The sequence below is a fragment of the Apteryx rowi genome, unplaced genomic scaffold (assembly GCF_003343035.1).
Source record: "Apteryx rowi isolate R43461 unplaced genomic scaffold, aptRow1 scaffold_1929, whole genome shotgun sequence".
In the NCBI taxonomy this organism is placed as follows: Eukaryota; Metazoa; Chordata; class Aves; order Apterygiformes; family Apterygidae; genus Apteryx; species Apteryx rowi.
Window position 1 is genome coordinate 3,673 of NW_020448229.1, and position 2,186 is coordinate 5,858.

At 66.5% G+C, this 2,186-nt stretch overlaps 1 protein-coding gene across 1 annotated transcript in view; it reads right to left on the minus strand.

Annotated features, from left to right (window-relative positions):
- SCAF1 (SR-related CTD associated factor 1) overlaps nucleotides 1-2,186 on the minus strand; it is a 10,763-nt gene that overhangs the window by 3,594 nt on the left and 4,983 nt on the right. Inside the window, 3 exon segments of the mRNA XM_026062761.1 lie at nucleotides 19-132; nucleotides 1,609-1,660; nucleotides 1,662-2,183. Of these exon segments, the coding sequence (XP_025918546.1) occupies nucleotides 19-132; nucleotides 1,609-1,660; nucleotides 1,662-2,183 (688 nt within the window).

Sequence of the window (2,186 nt, forward strand, 5' to 3'; positions counted from 1 at the left end):
CCCCATGGGGTGGGTGACGTCCCTGTTGTCCCCCTCGCCGTGTCCCCACCTGGTTGGTGGCCTGGATGAGCTCCTGCGCCTTGGCCCGGCTCGCCAGGTTGGCCTCCTCCATCTTGAAGAGCAGAGCTGTCACTGCGTGGTGGGTGGGGGGGAGAAGAAAAAGGGGTGACGGATGTCCCCGTGGCGGCGATGTCACCATCCCGGTGGCGATGCCGCCCCCGCAACGGCGAGGTCGCCCCCAACGGTGCTGCTGCCCCCGTGCCAGCGATGCCACCACCCCTGATGGCCACGATACTCTTGTGGGGGTGATGCCACCTCTGTGATGGTGACGCCACCACCCCTGATGGCCATGCCACCCCCGTGGTGGTGATGCCACCCCCGTGATGGCCACGCCACCCCTGCAATGGTGATGCCACCCCCATGACGGTGATGCCACCACCCCTGATGGCCACGCCACTCCTGTGGTGGTGATGCCACCCCCGTGATGGTGATGCCACCACCCCTGATGGCCACACTACCCCTGTGGTGGTGACGCCACCCCCATGATGGTGATGCCATCTCCCCTGGTGGCCATGCCACCCCTGCAATGGTGATGCCACCCCCATGACGGTGATGCCACCACCCCTGATGACCACACCACCCCTGTGATGGCGATGCCACCTCTGCGATGGCAATGCCACCACCCCTGATGACCACACCACCCCTGCGATGGAAATGCCACCCTTCTGACAGCAAAAACACTTCCTTGATGGCAACGCCACCCCCGCGGTGTTGATGCCACGTCCCTGACAGCAATGCCACCCCCCGACGGCAATGCCACCCTCCTGATGCTAATGCCGCTCCTGCAATGGTGACGCCACGGCCCTGATGGCGATGGCACCTCCCTCGGTGGCAATGCCACCACCCTGACGGCGATGCCACTGCCCTGACAGCAATGCCACCGCCCTGATGGCGATGCCACCCCTGTGATAGCAATGTCACCACTTTTACGGTGATGCTACTCTTATGATGGCAATGCCACCACCCTGACAGCGATGCCATTTTCTTGGCAGCCACCCCAATGGTGATGCCACCTCCTTGGCAGCGATGCCACCACCTCAATGGTGATGCCACTGCCTGGACGGTAACGCCAGGCCCATGATGACAACGCCACCACCCTGATGACAATGCGACCCTCAGGATGGCGATGCCACTGCCCTGACAGTGATGACACCGTGATGGCGACGCCACCACCCTGATGGCAACACCACCCTTGTGATGGCGATACCATCACCCTGATGGCGATGCCACCCTCGTGATGGCAACGCCACCCTCGCGATGGTGATGCCACCCTTGTGATGGCAACGCCACCCTCGCGATGGCGATGCCACTGCCCTGACAGTGACGCCACCCTTGTGATGGCGATGCCACTACCCTGATGGTGATACCACCACCCTGACGGTGACGCCACCCTTGTGATGGCAACGCCACTGCCCTGACGGCGATGCCACCCTCGTGATGGTGACGCCACCGCCCCAACAGCCACACCACCAACCCGATGGTGCTACCGCCCTCGCGACGGCGATACCATCGCCCCGATGGCGACGCCACCACCCCGGTGCCACCTACGTGCCAGGACGCCGCTGGTGGTGCAGTCGACGCCGCCGGGCAGGTTCCAGGCCAGGGGGGCGGCGGCGGGCGGCGGCGGCGGCAGAGGCCTCCCCGGCTCCTCCTTGGCCTCCGAGCGGCTGTCGGCTTGCGGCTCCCCCGGCGGCGCCTCCGCGGCCACCCCGGCACCCGCCGCCACCGTCACCGTCACCGGCCTCCTCCTCGGCGAGGAAGGAGACGTCGGGCGTCTTGCAGCTGCTGTCGACGGTCTGCGAGTCGGGCGTCAGCTCCTGCTCGGCCGGCGGCGCCGGCGGCGGAGGCGGCTTAGCCGGGCTCGGCGGTTTGGCGCCGCCGGGCGTCTTCTCCGCGCCGGCCCAGGGCGCCTCGTCCTTGGCGGGGGGTCGCAGCGGGGGGCTGCCGCCCCCCCCTTGGCTGCAACTGTCCGCTTTGGATTTCTTCAGCGAGCCCTTGGGTTTGGTTTTCTTCTTCTTCTTGGCCTCGCCGGCGCCCTTGGCCTTGCCGCCGGCGCCCTTGGTCTTCTTGAGGCCCGTCTTGGCCTTCACCGTCTTGGCTTTCTTGGCCTTGCCGCCGGGCTCCTT